Genomic DNA, 20,380 nt, shown 5'->3' with positions numbered 1-20,380 from the left:
GTTAATTATATCTTACCAGTGATTTTGACAGTGGCGGATGTCACCTGATCAGCACACTGGCAGCTGTACACCCCACTGTCCTCAGAAACAGGCTTCCAGATCAGAAGCTCCAGGGTGATCTCTCTTTTCCTGATCTGGTATTTAACTCCATTCTTCAACAGCTCGTGTCCCTTACTCCACTCCACTGGTATTCCAGGTTTCGACAGCTCACAGCGCAGTAGGACATTGCTTCCCTCCTCTGCTTGCATGTTCTTTAACTGCTGTATGAATGTGATGGGAATAGCTGGAAAATAATACAGTAAAGACCAAAGTGAAAATGGTGAAACTATGCACAGTATTGATGACAAGGTTTGATCCATGGGGATGCATTGCATGAATACTATTGCAGCCAGTCAGCATAAACATTTGAAAATACAACACAGGACTCAATAAAATACCTTAACCCTTCATAACAGAATACAACTTCCCTCTGCGTAATGGAAATATTGAACAATCAAAGTAGTGTCATAATACAGACAGATCCGAGAAGAGAATCAAGCATCCACAATCATAGCGACAATGTTGTATGTTATTCTATAAGGTGAAAAAAAAATGTCACTGGTGGTTTTAGTTTAAATAATCTGGTGAACTGGCTCCATTGGCTGCTGTTCATGACAAATGGCCACAGTATAAACGATAGACTGATTTAATGTACATGCATCAATATTACTGCAGAGCACAACAGCAAATCTGTGAGAATCAGACGATTAATTGACTTTCAAATACACTTTGATGAAACTGTGCACTGTGTAGCTTATTGGTAAAATTAGGTTTGGTAAAATACACATGAAGCTGAGGAAAAGTTAAAGACATACCATGTACTTTGAGGCTTGCTGCAGTGTGGTGGTCTCTACACTGACATGTATATTCTCCTGAGTCTTCAGGCTTCAGGGCTTTTATGGTCAAAGAATTGATTGTCTTCCTCTGTTTCATCAGGTATTTGTCTCCAGACCTGATACTTTCAAAACCTCTCTTCCAGTGGACCTGGACCCCAGGCAGGGAGTATTCACAGGTCAGGGTCATGGTTTCCCCCTCTTTGGCCTCCACAGACTTTAAAGACTGGGTGAACTCTGCTGGGATGGCTAAAAAAACAACCACAAACAGGAAAAATAGAACAATACTAATTCTTCAACAATAATATTACAAATACTAACTGTAAAACCCATTATAATCAGTCACATCTCTTTGGCATTTAATGTTGAGCAATTGTAAGCAATACCAGTCCTGTAATAACTGGTCAATACAATTCTGTTCATACCTTTGACAGTTACAACAGCCCTAGTTGTAACAGATCCAGCACTGCACTCGTACACTCCGGCATCGTTGTTACAGACCTCCCGAATTGTCAGCCGGGCCTCACAGCCAGAACGACTGGCAAAGTACCTTGAGGAGTTCCACATCAGGCAGCCATCTTTGTACCACAGGATGTGACATGGCTTGGAGGCCAAACAAGACAAAACCAAACCGCCTCCTTCAAAAGCCTCACAGTCTTCCAGGGCTTTAGTGATGGTGGGACGCCTCTCTGGTAACATGAAGAAATGAACCCCAAATAAGGAATGTGCCGTGAAAGCACACAATAAAACACTCTGGCAGATTAAAAACTCACCTCTAACCAGCAGTGAGGCATACGATCTTTTGTCCCCTGCTGCAAACGAGATAGTGCCGGTGTCTTTGCGAGCAAGCTGTCTAAATGTGAGGGTGTGGTAGCCTCCGGGCACCATCTGGATCTCATTGAGCTCATTGGTGTACAGCAGAGTCTCGTCCAGATACCACTTGATTCCGATGTAGTCACTGGGACAAATTCGACACCTGAATGTGACCGTGTCGCCTTCTAGACACTCAACATCCTCCAATTCATCCAGGATCAACACCTTCTCACCTGAGAGAAACATGTAACAGATTGAAAAGTTGAAATTCTTATAAACATCAATTATGGCCTTGGTAGTTCACTAAGCATTACACTTAAAGGTACGACTCAACATGGCAAATGCTTACAGCTTACAGGTGCTAACAGTGCTAGCAGCGCTAACAGAGCAAACACTGGCGGAAGTGCTGACAGAGCTAACAGCGTTTCCCTTTGAAGGAACCAGAGGAGGGGTGCTACGCTTCCATTTATCAGCTGTGCACGAAAATGCACTAAAACAATGCACAGCTATGTCAACAAAGCACAGGGAAGTTTGGATAATAACACACAAAGAGGGAGAGCGTCTTCCTTCTCTGCTCAGGTAGATATCTGTTGAAAGCTATTTGCTGCCATATTCATGCTCAGGCTTTTAAATACATCTCCTTGAATAATAAAACTTATTTTAAGGGTTGTTTTGGCAAATAAGTTTAGCTTAGCATGTATATCCACAGTAAAGATACTTTTTTGCTGACGTGCAGTATTTGTCCTGATGTGGCCCGCACACAGTACCTTTAGCTCGACTACCATGTCCGTGAACCACAGTGATGCAATGCCCAGTGTTCCCTTCACTATGTTCTCACCCTGCACAGTCAGCTGGGCCCGGCTCTGCATGGTAACGACATCACACGTGTAAACATCTGTGTCTGATTTGTCCAGACAGGTGATGGTCAGGGACAGCACCACGCCCTTCTGCCTGATGACATACTTCCTACCAGACCTCAGCTCCACCATGCCCTTCAGCCAGGTCACTCGCTTGGCTGGCCGCCTGGTTTCACACTCCAGGGTCACTTTACCCTTTTCCTCTGCTCGCATGTCCCTTAACTCGATTGCAAATGTGTGCTGGAGTTCTGAAAGGAATAATGAAGAATTAATGTTTTTATTAAGCAATAATAAGCTTCACATTTAGTCGACCAGTCACCGATCCACAATTCAAAATGGGACATATCACTTGAAGCTAGTATTGCATGCCACTACAGTTATGAACACTACATTGTAGTGTTCATAACCATCATCAACATTTATTTTAACAGCCCTCACCTACCTCTAATATCCAGCTTGGCACGCGAGGCAACGCCATCGGCCTCACAGCAGTACTCTCCAGAGTCTCTGATGATGGTATTCTTGATGACCAATCGTGCCAGGTTCTTCTCCACACTCATCTCATACTTGGGGCTCTCTTTGATCAAGTGGCCATTTTTCAGCCAACGGATGACGACTTCTGGTTTGGTGATCTCACAGCTCAGCTCTGCGTCCTCGCCCGGGACCGCCTTGACATTCAATAGCTCCCTGAAGATGTGCACTGGCTTCTCTAAAAGATATATATTTCAAAATAAAAACACAGAGATATTTTTTTTTTAAACTGATAAAACATTGCGAACCCTTTTATCTGAGACAACCAGGTGTTTACCTTTAACAAAGAGCATGGTCCTACAACTTAGGTCTTTAATTGTGAAGACCACGTCTCCAGCATCGGTCAGGACAGCATCTCTAATGGTCATCTTATAGTTACGGCCATTGTTGATAACTTGAATACGGCTATTGGTGACCGCCATCTGGCCATTGATAATCCAGGAAGGCTCATCATCGACGTCATGAGAGAGGTGACAATCAAAAGTGCAGTTTTCGCCTTCGAGAACAGATGTTGTCTTCATACGTTGCAAAATAGTGATGTGTAAGTCTGTTGGCAAATATAACAACACTGCCTTATTACAGAAAATAGATCTTCACAGAGAACCAATACAGAGAGCACTACCACTCACCATGTACAGAAACTTTGGCCTTTGTTTGGCTGGTGCCCAGGTCACAGGTGTACTGTCCAGCGTCATCCTTGCTCAGGGAATGGACGATCAGTGCCATGGACTTCCCAAACTGGAGTAACTCGTGTTTATCATCAGCGGTCAGGACCATACCATCCTTCTTCCAAACAGGGGTCACCGTCTCTTTGGAAATTTCACACTGCAGGCAGACATTCCCTTGCTCTTCCCCTACTGCATCCTCCAGAGATCTCAGGAACACTGCTGGGCGCTCTGGAGCCAAGATCATCATACATAAGTGTGCATGTTTCTCAGAATTGAACAAACAGAAATGCAAGAAAAAAAATCCTAATCATACACTTCAGTTATTCCCTGAGCTGACCTTTGACATTTAAAGTGGTTGTCTCAGAGAGAAGTCCTGTTTTGAAGGTGACCCTGCTCTGCTGTGGCCGCAGCTTCTTGATCGTGAGACTGTGCATCGTGCCCATGTGCTGGATCCTGTTGATGGCGTTGCAATAGAGGCGAACATTGTTGAGGAGCCACTCCACGTTGGCGACCACATAGTTGAGCTCACATGAAAATGTGGCAATGCCATCCTCCTCAACTTCCTTTGGCTCAAGGTGTTTGACCAATTTCAGCATTCGCACTACAATGAAAGAGGATATAAATTATCATCTGAAAATAATGAATATCCAATACAGAACGTGTTATTGCTCCACCTCAATTTCCCCCAAACCATGTTTAGCCTACCTTCAACCTCAACATGTGCCGTGCTCTGTGAACCCCCAGCCATGCAGCGGTACTGCCCCGCATCCATCCCTACCAAGCCATGAATGGTCAGCTGTGCTCGTTTCCCTTCCCTTTTCATGCTGTACTTGTTCGAGGTCTTCAGAGTCGTACGGCCTTTAAACCACCGCACCACTCTGGGAGAGGGGGCAAACGCACAGCTCAGAGTCACAGAGCTGTTCTCCTTCGCCTGCACATCATCCAAGTGGTGGGCAACCCGAAGAGGTCGCTCTAGAGGAGAGAGATGTACAGCCAGTTAATGAAACACTCATGAATTCACTCACTCTACCCATTTATGTTAACTTAAATTATATTATGTATATGGATGGATGTGGTTGTGGTAGGCCAACAGTGTGGGACAAAGGACATTTTTGTAAGGAACAATAACGGCAACACTTTATTTAAGTCCCTCTATGTAGCATTCATAAGCGGTATATAAGCACTCAATATATTGTTTATGACACACTGTAATGTAGCTATAAGTGTTTATTACATATTTGTCATCACCTATAACTCCTTTGTTGTAAAAATGTGAAATATATCTTCATAGGAAAAGTTATTATTGACAAATACTGTACATAAATGAAGACTTCAGCTCTTCATAGAATGGTGCACAACTGTATACATTACAGTGTGTTATGAATCATTTATTATATATTTGTATATGGCTAAATAAGAAGAATTAAAATATAGTGTTACCTCAATAAAAAAGGCAATCCAAACTGCACTGAGTGTGGTTCTTACTGACTGTTACATTGTTACTGTACAATAATAATGATAAAATAATCCTAAAATTACAAAAAATACAATTCTGTTACAAAGGTTTAGCCAACTCACCTTTGACAGTAAGCTGAGCAGTGGAACGACTCTTGCCAGCTACAAAGACCATGGGCCCGGACATGGAGCTTTCCGTGGAGGTGAGACAGAGGCTGTGGAGGGTGCCCTCCCTGTTCATGTTCACCGCTGCACAAGGCTCCAGCACCTCACCGTTCAGGGTCCAGCGTGGAGGCCTTCCTGATTTCAGGCTGGTCTCAACCTGGAACAGCGCTGGCTCTGGCTCCATCACCTCCAGTGAGCTCATCCCTCGCACTATTTTGATAGCCTGCTCTGCATGCACAGCCATAAAACACATTAACCAGTACTGACCCAACTTTTGACTAAAAACAGGACAAAAAACACTCTGAATGGCATAGTTGGCACATTAGAAACATGTGCACATTACCCATAATCTAAGTATTTTTGTGTGGGTACATGAATGTGAAACAGGCCATAAACCTTATTTTCTTTAATTTGATTACGGTGATCGCAGCCATCTCACCCTCCACCAGAAGCTGACAAGAGGTGTTGTCATCTCCTGCATCACAGGTGTAGGTGTCCTCATCTGAAGAGCAGATGTCATCGATGGTCAGCTGCCTGTAGACATCTTGGCTGATCAGTTGGTACTTCTTACTGGGCAGGAGCTCCTTCCTGTTCTTGTACCACCTGACCTGAGCATTAGGCCGTGACACCTGGCACTCCAGCAGACCCCGGTGGCGATACATAGCTATCTTGACCCTTAGAGGACGCACTATTTGGACTGGGAGCTCTGAAGAAGGGAGGCACAGGCTGTAAACCTGAAATTATTTTTTCCATAAACCCATGTTAAATCGTGTGGCTCACCTTTCACTGTGAGAGTTGCGTAGGATGAGACACGCTCTGCAGTGAATTTGATCTCTCCAGCATGCTGTGGCCTCACTGACTTGAAGAACAGGCTGTGAGTTTTACCTGCAATCAGATCAAATCAAAATGTTTTATCTTTATTATAAAGTGTGCTTAACCAGGTGATTTATTTTCTTTTTTTATACATTTACTCCAAGAAACAACCACTTTGACCATTTAGACACAGCTTCTTAGCAAACTTAAGTGCAAGGCCCAGGAGTATTTATACTCTTGAGGCGTATTAGTTTCTGTAAAACCCAGGGTTGGTCTCTCACCCTGTTGTCTGATCTTGATATTGTCTCCAGGTCGAATTCGGCCATCATCTCTGTACCACCGGCCATCCAAATCCACCTGGTTAACCTCACACAGGAAGTTCACGGGTTGACGCTCCATCGTGTCAACATCCTCCAGCTCCTTCACTATGTGGATGTCCCTAGCTGGCAAAAGATAACCAAACCGTGACTAAATGCAACTAATCAGATCTTTGGAAAAGTTGCTTGTAAGATAGCCCTGTAATGACTTTTCGTATTTTTAGTGTTGCTTGTTCATTCTTAAAGGTGATGAATAAGTTATACAGTGTTAAAACAAGAATAAGACACGGTACTAACAGTAGTAGTGCCTTGAGTCAAATGCTGACATCAGCATGCTAACATGCTCACAATGATGCTAATATGTTGATGTAGAGCAGATGTAATGTTTACCGTGTTAACCATCTTAGTTTAGCAGATCAGCATGGTACCATTTGTTAATTAGCACTAAACATAAAGTACAACTGAGGCTGATGGAAATGTAATTAGGACCATAAAACAATGTATTGGACACGTTTAAACTGTGTTTGACCATTGTCCTGGTCACATAGACACAATAGAATACATGGCACAGTCTACATAACCAGCTTACCTGTGACACTGAGTCTGCCTGAGGTCTGAATGCCGTTGGCCTGAAAAGAGAACAAGCCTGCATCTCCCAGAGCCACCCTGTTCAGTAGGAGGGAGTGTTTCTTCCCATGCGTGCTGATGCGACAGTTGGGCTTGGACTTAAGCGGCATCCCATCTCTGGTCCACAGACCCTCGATATAGGCTAGGTTGAGGTTCACTTCAAAGGAGCAGATCTCACACTCGGACACCTCCACATCCTCCAAGCCCTTGACCACCTGCAGACGGTTCTCTGGCACATAAACACATGCAGCATTAGAGATTCAAAAGCTTATTTGCTCCTATACCAAAATGTATGTGTGAGAAGAAAACTTACTTGCAGCAGCTACTATTCCTCCAGGTATATTGTCTCCCATGCCTCCAGCTCTTCTCTCGCTATGATTGGAGGATCTTGTTTGCTTTTGACCACAGTTATCACAGCAGCGCTACAACTAGAATGGTGATGAGGAAAATATATACGTCAGGTAACGGTCAAAATTCAAAATGAGTTTAATTGTTTTCAAGGACACTCAATCTGGCTGTAAAAACTCTCATTCAAGCCTCATTTACATTTGCTGCTATTCAGCTTACTTCAGGTAATGGATACAACTTAATTTGACATGCCAAATAAATTCCTTTCAGGCTAATAATGACATAAACCATGACTTCCAAAATGGGACCATGTACCCATCAAAATGGATACACATGGCATCACTCTGATGTGGTAGATCTCTGGTGCGATGGCATGCCAGTCCTCAGTTATGAAGAGCAGAGTAATCTCTGTCACCTCACTTGTCTTAGCTCAGCACCACCAATATAGACTCAGCTGTGATCAGGCTGCATGCACTGAACGGAGAAGAAGGGGAAGCTTTAAAAAAACAAACAAGAGACCAAATGAGAACTGACAATCTGTAACTGATTAATATGATGAGATGTGAGATCATGGCACACTTTTTAGACTCCGCCTCCTCCCACTATCATTATGAGGTTTTCTAAGTATTCTAAGAGGAGGGACATTCTCATTAACTAACCGCTAAAATGACATTTCATAATGCGTCACACAATGACACTGAATCTACCAACTGTTATCTAGACCACCTCTAGAGGCCTTTATCTTATGGTAACCAGGGAGATCTTCTCCAGGATGGCATGAAAGATGACTAAATATGATAACAAATAAAACAAATGCCATCTTTGACATTAGTTCAGCAAACTTAAAACAACTGAGAGTTGACGATTTGGGCCTCTCATATTAAAGTATGCAAACAAAGAAATAACAAGAATAAATACATATATATATGTATATATATCTATATCAGACCACTGGCAGCAATGCACCCACCTTAAACTTAAACAACGGTTTTCTAGGGAGAATAAATCCTTGCGTGTTCTCCTGTTGCACCGATGACAAGAAAACCAAAAATCTTCAACTTAAAAACAAGACTAAAAACTTCCACCATGGCAACGGATCTGTCCGAGTCTCGTCTTGTTTCACACAAAGCCTTTAAGATCAACAACAAACGTTTAGCCAAAGGAGAGCATGCCCAGGTTTGCAAGCTGCGTCCCCGTCCCCAATGCAGACAGCCTATAGCGCTTACTCTTTTTTTCTTGCTTTGATGGAGGATAGTGCTGAACAGCTGACATATCTCTCCTCACATACTAACTTCCAAAATAGCCTTCTGTCAGTACGAGGGCAAAGATAGCTTTGGCTGTAATAGTGTGAGGCAACTCATGTCCAGCATCAATGGAACTATCAAAAACCATCAAAATGTATACAATAGGCTGAGTGTGTTTGATGGTTTTCTGGTGGGCTTGAGTGAGGGAGAGACAAGCTTAGTACAAATGACTTGAACGCATCTCAGTGCAGAAGCTAAGTTACCTTCATGTAGCACCGGGATGTAAGTGAGTGTCTACATCATGTTGACTGTCTGTTGTTTACAATCAAATTCACTACCAGGTTGCTTGAACTTAGATCTCTATTCCACCAAAAACGACTGGCCCAAGACAGAAGTAGAGCGTTCTGTCCATTAGATGCAGATTAATCACATGCTCCCCACAATGCTGACCCATATATGTCAGTGTCTTAAACCTCAGGTTAGTCCATGGATCACCACAGTGGGTTTCCACCACTGCTGTGGTTAAAAGGTCACAAAAGATTAAACAATATATATGAAGACACACATGTATAACCTTGATGGGCACTCCTGTGTGAGCTCATTTACTGACATCAGAGTAAGTGACGAGGTGGTTTGCAAACCAGTATTGCAGAGCTCTGGATACCAAAAATACACATAAAACATCCAACGTGACATAACACCCGTACAATATTTATATTAATTCCTCCAGCTACTCCATCTCGAACATATGTTGAGCTGAGGGGTTTGTTTAAATTAAAACAACAAGGTTTCATTTTGTGGGATTCCCTAATTCACACAGCCAGACAGAACAAAAGGAGCACTACACAGCATTGTGTTGACCTCGCATTGATAGACAGCTCCATGTGCCACTGAGCACTTCTAAGTCCAGTGAAACTTGACAGTATAATCTCTTGGGGCACAAAAAAACGCTTGTCGTCACAGAGAGGGGATCGGTCTCCAGCAGCCGTTCATTATGAAGCTTTTAACAGCTTTCTTGGACATTTGAGTGGGAAAAGATAAAGACTATATACTTGAAGACTTTGGATTTATGAATCACCAACAAACCATATATTGGATTAGAAATCGGGGCATTTAATGGCTTTCAAAGCTAATTTCTAAACGGGCCGTCATATCAAGATTGAACTCAAACTGATCTGAGAAAATGCCCCAAATCGTGTCACAGTGGAAACGGATCAACTTGATATTGTGAAATGTGGGCCTTCTCATCCTACTGATGCTGCACATAGGCTAGAAATAGAGTGACGTGAAAGGGACCAAGGCAATGTGAGGATGTGCTGAGTGAATTTAGAACTCGACAAAACAGCTGAACACTCCACCTAAGCCTCTGGAACCCTGTTTGAAACCCCCCTCCCTCCCTCCCGTGTGTCACATTTCCTCTGGTCCAGACTCTCTACACCTGACAGGGGTCATAGTAAAGGAAAATAGAAATGTTCCATACATACATTTGATAACAAAAACATGTCTAGAGTTGACATCTGATCATGAGCACAGATTAGATGACCCAGACGCTGTGTAACACCATGATGTTAGTTCTGTGTTATTTCTGTAAGCCACATTCCAAATGTAGTGTTATATGTAACCATATAACCAGGTAGCCACAGAGCAGAATGACATTAGATGCCCTTGACAGTCTTGGTATGTCTAACTAGTGTGGCCTTGAGTATAACAATCATAGGACTCTGTCCACCCGAGCCGGGCAGAATTTATTTCAGTTCATATTCAAATAGCTCGTAGTTTGATTGGCTGCTTATGAGCGTCTGCGATGGGTGACGTTATAGAGGTAAATATTTCAACTCAATTCAAGAGTCAACTCCAGGCAAAATAACATGTAGTAGAAGCACGTAATGCAAGATTTAGACTAAAAATAAAGCAAACATGTAAATGGGACACAAAGATGAGATTTGAGCAGTGGCGGCTGGCGAATAGAGGGCCACGGGGTCTGGTCCCACCCACCTTGAGCCACAAAAAAAAGTATACAGAAATTCTAATAATAATATTAATTATATTTATAAATTATACAAATTGTTAATATTTGTGTTTTGGAAATATGGAATATACCCAGTAATATTTGTAAAATAGGATATCTGTGTAAAATATATGCTTTTCCTGCATGTCCTCTCTGCCTGTCTGCATGTCTCAGCAGTGCTGGGGCCGAATCATTTTGGCCTAGAAGAGACAGCAGTTTAACCTATTACTGATTAAATATATAAATGAGTGATCTCATCAGGCGCTTTTTTAAAAGACATGACAACAGCGAGCGTGAGCCTAACCCTAACCCTTCTTGGAAGAGCACTTCTCTTCCAAGAAGACCCGACCCGGTAAAATCTTGGGTACAGATCCAGCATGGACAGTTACGGGAGTAAGGGACATGAAGCACTTGTCAGAAAAATTATGAAAACATGAACACCAGGACACACATGCAGAATTCCGTCAAGCAGCCATATTGGGCAAAGTGAACATCGCTACCAGCTGGACGACGGACAAAGGATTACGGTGAAGAAACACAATGAGGAGGTGGATAAAAACAGGCACACTTTAACCCTAACAAGGTTCATAGGGGCATCTTAATATATATACATGTTCTATTCTATTTTATATATATATATAGATCTGTGATTTATATTATACAATATTTATATTTTATTATAATATATTTATATTGTATATTTACATTAGATGCTATTTATATATCATATATATATATATATATATATATATATATATATATATATATATATATTAATATACTGGATTGTATGAATAAGATGTCCTTATTATGTCAGTGTTGGAATAAATGTTAAATAGAAATGTGTGTTTGATCCTTTTTTTGCAGTGAATCATACTGGGATGTTTGTTGAAATTGATTGGAGGACCCTACCAAAAACTAAATTCCGCCAGCCGCCTCTGGATTTGAGTATCGCTAACAGCCGAAATAGAGTGACTAATTGTGTTCTATTTTTGGACTAAATTGTAATTTTGTCGTACTGAGAATAACTCTTCATGGTTACAAGACAGGAGTTAGTACCCTTCCTTATAGACTGCACAAAGTCCTTTGTGAAGCATGGAAGCTGTGGCCAAGAAGATTTCACCATTGTATTTCTAACACCAGACACTAGTGTAAGCAGTTCATTGCTCTGTCTGCTGCATCCTCCAATTAAAAACACACAACAAACACATATAGACTGCTTTTACTTGTATTTATTTTGTAGGGAGTAAATCGAACAGCCATCAGATGGCAATTCACATACAAGCTTCAATAAATATATCACTACCTTTAGTTGTGATAAAAACATGACAAACCTATTTTTTCTTATTCTTTGAATTTTTGCCTTTAACTGATGCCTGTTCTTCTTCCTTTCCTGTTGCAGCTTTGATCCTCTTCTTTCCCAGGGGGGTCTTTGCGTACCAGTTCTGGTGATACAGAAAAAAAAACTAAATTAATATGCAAACAAACAGTTACAGTCATAAAAATAAAAACAAGATATGATATATCTGCGGTACTTTAAGGGCCTCTTCTTCTTGCTGAAACACAGGGTCAATCTTCGCTAATGGAGCAACGAACTCAGTAGCACTCAGGGGTCTGTTTGCCTGCTGAAGGATGCGACGCTTGGTGACAATGCTCTGGACCACCTGCACCATGTGACCTGGTGTGTAGCCATCAGAAATCTTCGCGAGAGAGCTGAGGTCCAGCGCTCTGGTTACATCACCTCCCTGCTTTCTGATCAGTTGCTTCCACAACACTGAAGGACAACAGAGTCAAAGGTCATTTTTCATCCCAACACCTAAATCTCAAAGTGTTCTCCACGGTGTCTATTCTTACTGTATCTTGAGCCGTAGTCAGGTCTTGGGATGAGGAGGATTTTGCTGTACATTTTACACAGTGACTTGATATCAGCACTTAGTGGGTCTTTAGTGGTTCCTACTATCAGAACACGATCCTCCCCTTTGATCAACTTGAGAGACTTGGGCAAGTCTTTCTTCAAGCGTTTGGGGTCTAACTGCAAACGCAGAACAAAAGGTTTCAATTACCATGCAAATAAAAAACTACTCCATTTAAACAACATGATAATGCTGTTCAGCTTTTATTCTGCACCTCTTTTTCTTCCTTGGGAACTTTCTTGTAGAACATTTTTTCAGCGTCTTCAATCCATATGACAGAAGGTTGAAGTAATCTTGCAACCTATGTGAAAGTGATCATGAAAAACTGACGAGATTAAGTGTTGCATGTACAGTATAGGCTGGGTTATACTTATGCTTCAATTTTGTAGGTGAAAATAAACAATAGAAAGAATACTCAAATGGTTGAACGGCAGTCATTAAAAGAACTTAACCGCCACCATTATGAACTTAAATGTCAATGGCACATGAGTCTTTTCCTGGAAATACCTGTTTTACCTTAAACACCATGTGGAGCATCATGGCGAGGCCACTCTTGCCCGGATACTTTCCTGCCGTGTTCAGAGGAGACAGATCAAACAGGTTGGCACCTGTCTCCTGGCAGATTGCATGGACCAACATCTTCTTGCCTACACCTGCAGGCCCTGCCAGTAGGATGGCCTTTATCAGAGTTGCCTTCTCATGTACCACCTGAGAGCCTGCAACAACACACATCTTCTATTCAATCCACAAACAATCTGTTTAGCTATATTTATTTACAATATCAATTAAATAACCTTCATACCTAATGGTAAAATTGCATATAGAGATAAGACCTGCCGCACATCCGACAATGACGGCATGGGCTCAATGTCATTCTGCCTCAGTGTGGTCCCAAGGTAGTTATAGTCACCTAGCAACAGGGTGGAACAACTATTAGTCCATTAGTTCATAATCTGCACAGTGAAGCATTGGGAAAATAGCAAGAAAGGACTTTAAAATATATTACCGCAAAGATTACTGTGCCAATTAGAAATTGTTCATCGTGTTTTTGCAACCACAAACCAGCAGAGGGCAGCACATCATTACTATACAGTTTCCAGTTACCTTGACTGTCACAAAGTGCTCAATTGAGAGAGTTCTGCACTTCCTCTACACACTGATTGCAATCAGATTAAGAGCTTGTATACAATTATGATTTTAATGATCAAAAGAGACATCTGAAAGATGGAACACTAGTTTGTACAATCAATATACAAAATCTTACCTAAGTAATCCTGCAGCCGAAGAGTATTTGCTTGCTTCAACAAGCCCTGCTCCACCAGCTCCTGACACAGAGACTCAAGAGTCCTATCAGACGTGAACACATGATTTAATCGCTTTCTCCAGCAACTGTATTTACTGATTCATTGACTTCATACGAATCAATTATCTAATGAAAACAATGTATTACACAAGTGCCTCCTCGGTGTGACCTCACCTATCAGCTGTCAAATCTTTCTCCTTTTTTTTCTTCTTCCCACTCTTCGATCCTTTCTTTTTCTGTGGAGGAAAATAAATATCATCAGGACACATCTCAACTAAACCATCTGACCGACTCCCAGACGTATACACTGTAGATTGTCCTCTCACTCATTACCTTGGCATTTCCTTTGGTTTTACCTCCCCTGTCTTTATCCACAGCTAGCTTCCATTCAGCCAACTCTTGCCTCATCTGCTCATCTACCTGATGAAAGCAGAACCGACCAAGAAGCGTAACATCAACTACATGTTGTGCAGTTATCACTTTTAAACACCAGTGACCCGGGCACTGAATGGTTCAAACTACAGCATTGGTTTCCTGTTACATTTTTAACACGTGTTGTTTAGAATTTTAAATGTTTTATTTCCTGTAATCAGCATTACCTGTACTCGAATCTCTGCCTCAATGACTTTCCTCTTTTCTTCCTTTATCAGCTCCACCTCGTGCCTTTGGTTGAAGTTGCTGGACTCATTGCGGGTTTTCCAAAAATCTAAAGACGATAAACATTCAGCCCAGGCTTTCTGTGAATGAGTCTGTAGAATGCATTTATAGAGCTTCTCTCTACCTTAAGTGCTCGTGAATATCCTACAAGTGATTACTTTTATTTAGTCGAGGGGCTACACTTTAATGATAATAAAATCTAATATATATTATTTGTAACTTTTTTTATGTAAACATACCTGCAAAGGTTTTGTTTTCCACTTCCAAGTCTGACAGAAAAGCTGAAGGTAGCATCTTCAATCCTGCTTCTTCTTCCTAAGGTTCAGAATAAAGTTACCTTGCTTCACTGAATTTGTCGACAAGGATTGGTTTGAATAAGAGAAATTCCTCTAATCACCAGAATTTGCTGAATATAATATCAACCAATAAACAACTATTTAATACAACTTACTTCCTCATTTTCCTTCTTCTTGTCTTTTTTCCCTTTTTCCTTCTTCTCATCCTTTCCTTTTGGTTTGCTGTTGGAATCCTCCTCTTCCTTTGCAGCAATTTCTTCCAATAACTGAAAAACATACGTGCACACCAAACTACAGTATAAACATGCAATAAATAATTTATCTGACTTCTGACGGTGTATTTTACCTGTGTAGGGGTCTTTTCAGCAAAAATGAGGGCCGAGCCTCCGTCCTCGTCATCTGGGTAGTCTGGAAACGATCCTGTTGCATCACTATTATTCAAACAGAAAAGGAAGAAAGTGAGAAGAGAACTATTTGATTTATTAAATGTGGAAATGCTCTTAAATATTAAAATTCATAAAAAGTCCCTCTGTGAAACCTGACCGGCATTCAATGAACCACTGCCGGAGTTGGTCTTTCATGGACTTGCTCATGTCATGACCCTCTACATCTCGTAGTTGGTTTGTGACCGCCACCACAGACTTCTGATAATCCGCGTTGTGCTCCTCCCGTTTAATCCGTGTGCAAGCTTCACTAGCCTGGGCACTGATTACTGCAGAGCATGGCACCTCGTATTTTGGATCCATGGCCTATGGCATTAAAGAGACCAAACATACTTTATATATTAAAAACAAAAAGGAAATGATAAATCACGGAAAAGAAAGTCAACGGTTTCAGGGAAAAAAATAACCAGAGCAAAGTGCTATATCATTTTATATACTGAAGTGGAATACAGCGATTATTTACAGTTTTCATTAGTTGCTCCTTTTTTGACCGAAAACCAAATTGGAAAAATGGCAGGTTTTAACTTACTGTTAAGACAAAGGAACACAAAAAGGTCTTAAAGTATATATCATTCAGCTTTTAGATTGGATTAAGTAGAAGTACCGGTGGTTTAGTAAAAAGTGGCAATCTATTTTCACAGTTTAAGGTCATTAGTCAAATTGATGGCCCATTTCACTCACCATTCCCAGAAAAATCATTTCTTCTTCCCGAGCAATCTTGGCCCTCTTCCTCTGTATGTATCCCCTCCACACCTGCAAATCACATTCACACAAATCCATCAGCATGAAAGACGACACAAGCCAAAGACAGAGGCTGAGAAAGAAGTGAGTCGGATTATGTTGGTAACCTTCTGAATGCTGACGGTGGCCAACTCAATGTCAGCTGTTCCAGGGTCCTTGGTCCTTTGCATCCTGTTCAGCTTTCTGCTTTCCTCCTTCAACTTGGCCCTCACGCGTCCTTGACGGGCCCTCTCCGCCACTTGAATGATCTTAATGGCCTCCTCTTGACTCATGTCCTTGGTCGTTAGAGGCTAGGGACAAAATGATTGAAACAATTGTATTACATTATTAATTAAATATTATTATATTATATAATATATATAACAATTAAAGAATTAAAACAATATTTTTTGTTTTTGTGTGTACCTAAATGGCTTAAGCTTTTATCATATTGTATTGAAGTACTAAAATGAAATGAAGTCAAAGAATATCAAGCACATATGTTAACGAAGATGTGGTTTATTTTCAACTCACTTCTGGGCTTTCAGTGACTGACACCATTTTAAGGATTTCTGTCAGCATCGCTTTTCGTTCTTGTAGTTCTTTGCTGCGATCACTGATGAAATAGCGAGGGATCGGGATCTCAAGGTCTGTCTGGAGGGACAACAAAGAAAATAATAGCTGTTGAGTTAACATCATTATTGAGGCGCCGTCCCAGATAAACGTCAATGCCGGCTGTGAATGAGTAAACATCATTTTGCTTGGATGATCTCAGCAATCCAATATCATAAAAACTCACAGGTGTAAGCTTCAAATCGTGAAGGACATCATCCATGTAGTGGTACTCTGAAAACTCCTTTTCCACCATTTCATTCTTCAGCTCTAACACCCTCCCAATCACACCTTCAAGAATTGCCCGAATAACTCTTCTCTTTTGAGGGTGGACCACTTGGTCATAGACCTTCTCAAGCTGTCTGAAGACTTGGATGTAGCGCACAAAAAGCATGGCCAGCCGCTGGAAGAACACCACCCTGTCCTTCTCTGGGCGACGGGGCTCAGCAGGTAGTTCCTCAGTTAGCAGACGGCTCAACTCTAACTGAGCATCTGCCCACAGCTGGTTGTATGTCCTGGAATAGTGAAAACCATATGATGAGCTGAGGCCGGGAAACGATTGTCAATGGTGGGTGATCGATAGTCAAAAATCTTATTATTGCAGGCCATACCTTATTCATGGGGAAATAAGCCAAGATGGAAGATATGCATGTTAAGATTGTACCTTGTGTGTGTCTTTTGTGGTATTTGTAACTTGGTTTCATAAAAGGTAACACAGAGAGGAATGTAAAGGGCAACAAAGCCAGAAAACAATAGCCAGACTGCTCAGTAGTCAATGAAACAGAAACAAACATGGAGCCAGCAGGAGTCTGTCTCCTTTAAGCAACTGGGAGAGCCAGTGTGGCACTTGTCATTATTGTTGCCACAGATCCTGCTGCTATACTTTAAAATACCGGTACATTGCTCATGTTATGATTTACCTGCATTGATTACTGTGGTGTTGTTGGATGCTGAACTTAAGTTTAACTCATTTAACATTTCCAAATTGCAGTTTCATAACTGTACGCGTGGTTTTCTAAACGCTACATTACGTCACTATCGTAAGTAACGTTAGGCGTCATGACTAATGTGAAATGTAACGTATTATGTGTACGTGTTATGCTCTGCCTGCTTCACTACACACTATTGCTCGTGCTGTTTGCATGAATCCAGGAGTCTCACGGTGCAATAACGACGGAGGCTGCTGGGACTCTTACCTTTGCGACATGTTTTCCTGTTTATGATCAAATCTCCACGCAATTTACAACGCGTGAAGCTCCACCGACGTGAGCAGCGGGGCCCTTCAAACGCGAGGTCAGCTTCAACAAGTTGACATGGCACTCGCCCCGTCTCCATAGTAACCGTCATTCCGGAAGTGGTACATGTATATCACGTCAATATAAATAATATGTGCACGCGAAGTATGCTCAATAAAAAAACACATTTAGAGCGTGATTGTATCATAAGGGACAACTATTTTATTTTTTTTTTAAAGAAAGTAAAATGTTTGCCTTATTTGTCGACTCGAACTTATTCTAGGGGACGAATTTAAAAGTGTGAACTGATCCCAGATAATAACAAGAGTATTGTAAAATGGCTTCTTTACCCCCAAGACCCGGGGCTCCTTATCTCGGAGGAGCGGCTTAGGGCTCTTTAGAATAAAGTGCACACCATGTTAATAAAACACCAAATGAACCCTAACCCTTCTACTTAAAGGCATCAATATTATTTAGTTGTGTTGTTCCACTTTGTCAGAGCATATACGTTTGTGATTTCTATAGTGCTAATATACTCTCATAAAACACCACTTGGGGTTGTGTCAAAATACATTTATGCATACAAATAACTATGTAAAATAAATTAAGTATTACACAGAAATCCAGTTTTATTTTTGCTGCACTATAGACAGTGTTGAACACCTCCGGCCCTGCAGTCTCCATCAGTTCCACTGCCCTCTGCTGCGTTCACCATGCGGAGGTTGGCCCGTCGGGACCTGGAGGTCTTCCACACGGTGGTGGAGACGCTTGTTCTGAGATTGCATGGATGTAATGGTCGCTTCATCTGGGACACAGAGGACATCCAAGCGTGCATGAACGTCTTTACTTCTCTGAAAGCACATAAATACACACACATCAGCGCCACGTTGCAGGCTCTTTTAATCTACCGAATGAAGCAAGCGTGTGGAGAACAGGTGAAACTAATAAACACAACAAAACAAAACTGCAGGGAAAACACACACAGGCAGGAAGGGAAGTGGTTTGAAACGAGAGAAATGTGAGTAATAATAAAACATAAACATGAATGAAACTTGAAAGACAGCAGAGGGAAGACAAGACCGAGGAGCTTTTTTCAAATAATTTGATTATTTTTCCAAATGTAGCTTACATGTTTTTTGTAAGATATGAAGAGAGTAAACTGGATAAGGCACCTTGAAAGGTATTTCCATACATATAAATGCGACCAAAAATGTCATAACCTAGATTTGCATTCATTCTTTTCTGTTCCAAATATAAATATAATGTAATATTGGATCCTTTGTAATATGCACCCTTGAGTATTTACATGTCGTTTTAACGGCAGTTCCATATTCCGCCACGAGATGGCAGTCGTGTAAAGCTAACAATGTACACTTGTTCAACCAACTCCAGTAACTAGTGAAACTGATGCATTGGAAAGTAAATCTCAATAATCGGAATTGCCTTTGGAAATTGCTCAACAAGTTTGATCATGTGTCAACTTATTTACGAGTATTTGGTTTTCAAAGGCACTCGATTGTTCGATATTTAAATTGTTGACAGTATTTCTAAAGCAACTGCAGGCGGAAGAGAGGTGGTGCACTTATTTTAGAGCTCTGCATCTCAGTCGTTTCTGAAATCCTCATTTACTTGAGGAATGACGCCTTTCATTTTTCCCAAGGAAAACTTCTGCTGTATCGGATGAGTAATTACATGAATGTATTGGAGGTATACGGGGAAGCTTCTACATGTATTATTTATTCAAGAAATAGTAATGATAATTTAACCGTTGGACATTTAACCACTTTATCAAATTTGCGCATGTGGTAATATTATAGGCCAACTGTTTCTGTGACCAAGTGAGACACCAGGTGCCGCCTTCCTTCGGATTTACAGACACATAAAAGTCTCTTCGTAAAGATGAGTTTTTCTCTGTATAATGTAATAGGATGCATGCAAAGTCCAGCTGCCATCTAAGCAGAAATAAAGGATGAAAATATGAATCAATTTGCAGACTCAAAGATTGCATTAAATATCGTATTCATTTTGGTTACATTGCACTTGTTTGATTGTGTTTTAAATTGGGCTTTTAATTCAGAATCAGAAGTCCACCAACTTTTTTGTTTAACTCCCTTCAAATGTCTTTTTAAATGTACCCTGAAATCTCGTGCTTTTTAAAAGCTCTATCACAATTATATATTGCTATCCAAGAAGGGTGCGAAACGGCCGGATGGCTGCTCCTGGAGGCGCATTCTCTGCAGCGCTGGCGGTCACAAGACTTGGACATCGTTGAGCAAAAACATCGACACGCTGACAGGTCAGCTAGAAGCTTACAGGCCCGCAGATTCTTATCTTCTCTGCATCCAACGTTCAACAAGTTGGTCCATTTGGAAAACTACTTTCCTGCGCGCTGCCGCGCCACGGTCTTTATCGAGTCATTTGTTCAATGGACATTTCAGTGGGGCTCTTTTTGTTAGATGTTTAACCATTACTTTAACTGTAAA

The 20,380-nt window shown here is 41.3% G+C and overlaps 2 protein-coding genes across 2 annotated transcripts in view; both read right to left on the bottom strand.

The window, feature by feature from the left end:
- obscna (obscurin, cytoskeletal calmodulin and titin-interacting RhoGEF a) overlaps positions 1 to 7,471 on the bottom strand; it is a 39,039-nt gene extending 31,568 nt beyond the window's left edge. The window contains 16 exon segments of the mRNA XM_034530416.1: positions 17 to 283; positions 999 to 1,121; positions 1,298 to 1,561; positions 1,646 to 1,918; positions 2,524 to 2,790; positions 2,985 to 3,251; positions 3,351 to 3,620; positions 3,703 to 3,969; positions 4,079 to 4,342; positions 4,447 to 4,713; positions 5,320 to 5,589; positions 5,801 to 6,067; positions 6,142 to 6,246; positions 6,456 to 6,617; positions 7,081 to 7,347; positions 7,432 to 7,471. Coding sequence (XP_034386307.1) covers positions 17 to 283; positions 999 to 1,121; positions 1,298 to 1,561; positions 1,646 to 1,918; positions 2,524 to 2,790; positions 2,985 to 3,251; positions 3,351 to 3,620; positions 3,703 to 3,969; positions 4,079 to 4,342; positions 4,447 to 4,713; positions 5,320 to 5,589; positions 5,801 to 6,067; positions 6,142 to 6,246; positions 6,456 to 6,617; positions 7,081 to 7,347; positions 7,432 to 7,471 — 3,640 coding nt within the window.
- Positions 7,472 to 12,052: 4,581 nt separating this feature from the next.
- On the bottom strand, positions 12,053 to 17,869 carry zgc:153738 (uncharacterized protein LOC558115 homolog). The gene is made up of 19 exons (XM_034530415.1): positions 17,859 to 17,869; positions 16,850 to 17,177; positions 16,585 to 16,704; positions 16,179 to 16,361; positions 16,012 to 16,083; positions 15,431 to 15,636; positions 15,234 to 15,318; positions 15,043 to 15,153; positions 14,831 to 14,906; positions 14,534 to 14,640; positions 14,268 to 14,354; positions 14,109 to 14,170; positions 13,896 to 13,978; positions 13,434 to 13,541; positions 13,148 to 13,347; positions 12,846 to 12,932; positions 12,573 to 12,750; positions 12,254 to 12,492; positions 12,053 to 12,163 (listed from the first exon to the last, which is right to left on the bottom strand). Exons 1-19 carry the CDS (start codon positions 17,867 to 17,869, stop codon positions 12,053 to 12,055), a joined length of 2,454 nt encoding a protein of 817 aa, XP_034386306.1.
- Between the last annotated feature and the right edge of the window lie 2,511 nt (positions 17,870 to 20,380).

Source organism: Cyclopterus lumpus, chromosome 4 (assembly GCF_009769545.1).
Source record: "Cyclopterus lumpus isolate fCycLum1 chromosome 4, fCycLum1.pri, whole genome shotgun sequence".
Lineage (NCBI taxonomy): Eukaryota > Metazoa > Chordata > Actinopteri > Perciformes > Cyclopteridae > Cyclopterus > Cyclopterus lumpus.
Note: the sequence above shows the minus strand (reverse complement) of the source record. Positions and strands in the feature narration are given on the sequence as shown.